The 1,171-nt window shown below is 49.1% G+C and overlaps 1 protein-coding gene across 1 annotated transcript; it reads right to left on the bottom strand.

The window, feature by feature from the left end:
• LOC102508394 (olfactory receptor 2T29) lies at nucleotides 1–955 on the bottom strand. Its single transcript, XM_006189404.2, is given in 2 exon segments — nucleotides 1–789; nucleotides 791–955. Coding segments are annotated over 2 exon segments (954 nt in total).
• Nucleotides 956–1,171: the final 216 nt, after the last annotated feature.

The raw sequence follows: 1,171 nt of genomic DNA, 5'->3' as shown, positions 1-1,171 counted from the left end.
TTAATGTAAAAAAAGCTTACTTCTCTGAAAGACAGACACCTCATTCAACATCTTCTTTAGAGCCTCCGTGACATCCTTATTCCTCAGACTATAGATTAAAGGGTTTAGCGCAGGAGTGAGTATGGTGTAAAAGGCAGATACAACCATGTCTTTCTCAGGGCTGTGGTAGGAGCTGGGGAGCATGTAGTTGTAGGCAGCAGCCCCGTAGAAGAGGATGACCACAGCCATGTGGGAGGAGCATGTGGCAAAGGCCTTCTTCCGGCCCTCGGCTGAGCTCATCCTGTGGATGGTGAGGAGGATGAAAGAATAGGAGCTTGAGATGACTGTCACAGGGATGAGGAGCATGAGGACACAGCACAGGTACATGAGTGTCTCATAGAGGGAAGTGTCTGAGCAGGAAAGCTTCATGACAGCAGGGACCTCACAGAAGAAATGATGGATCTCCCTGGATCTGCAGAAAGGAAAGGTCATGGTGATGGGTGTGAGCATAAAGCCGTCCACCGATCCCAGGATCCAGCAGCCGGACACCAAGAGGAGACACACACGATGGCTCATGAGAACAGAGTAACGGAGCGGATGGCAGATGGCCACGTAGCGGTCATAGGCCATGGCAGCCAGAAGGAAATATTCTGAACCTCCTATTGTCAAGTAGAGGAACATCTGCATCCCACATTCAGGGGCTGAGATCTTACTTACACCCGTGATCTGGTCCATGAGCATCTTGGGTGCAGTGACAGAAATGTACATCACATCCATGAGAGACAACTGGCTGATGAAAAAGTACATAGGGGGTGTGGAGGTGGGCATCAGAGTATATCAGGAGGATCAGGATGCTGTTTCCAGACAGGGCCATCAGGAAAATCACAACAACGACCACACAAAGGAGAGCTGCGTGCTTGGATTGACTGAAGAGCCCCACGAGGATGAAATCCAACTGTCCAGTGTGGTTGGCCATGGGGTTTCACCTAGAGCACCAAGGAGAGCTTTGTGATTAATAGATCAATCATGGGATACTGACCACCTTAAGTGAATATTTAGTGAGCTGTGGTGCATGTGTGTGTCTGTGTGCACACACTTGATGCACAGCAACCCAACTGTGCTAATGGGAGGAAGTGCCATGGGACTGTAGATTCTGGGATCAAAAATTGCCTATAATTCAACAAACTTAGTG

This window comes from Camelus ferus, chromosome 3, assembly GCF_009834535.1.
Source record: "Camelus ferus isolate YT-003-E chromosome 3, BCGSAC_Cfer_1.0, whole genome shotgun sequence".
Lineage (NCBI taxonomy): Eukaryota > Metazoa > Chordata > Mammalia > Artiodactyla > Camelidae > Camelus > Camelus ferus.
Note: the sequence above shows the minus strand (reverse complement) of the source record. Positions and strands in the feature narration are given on the sequence as shown.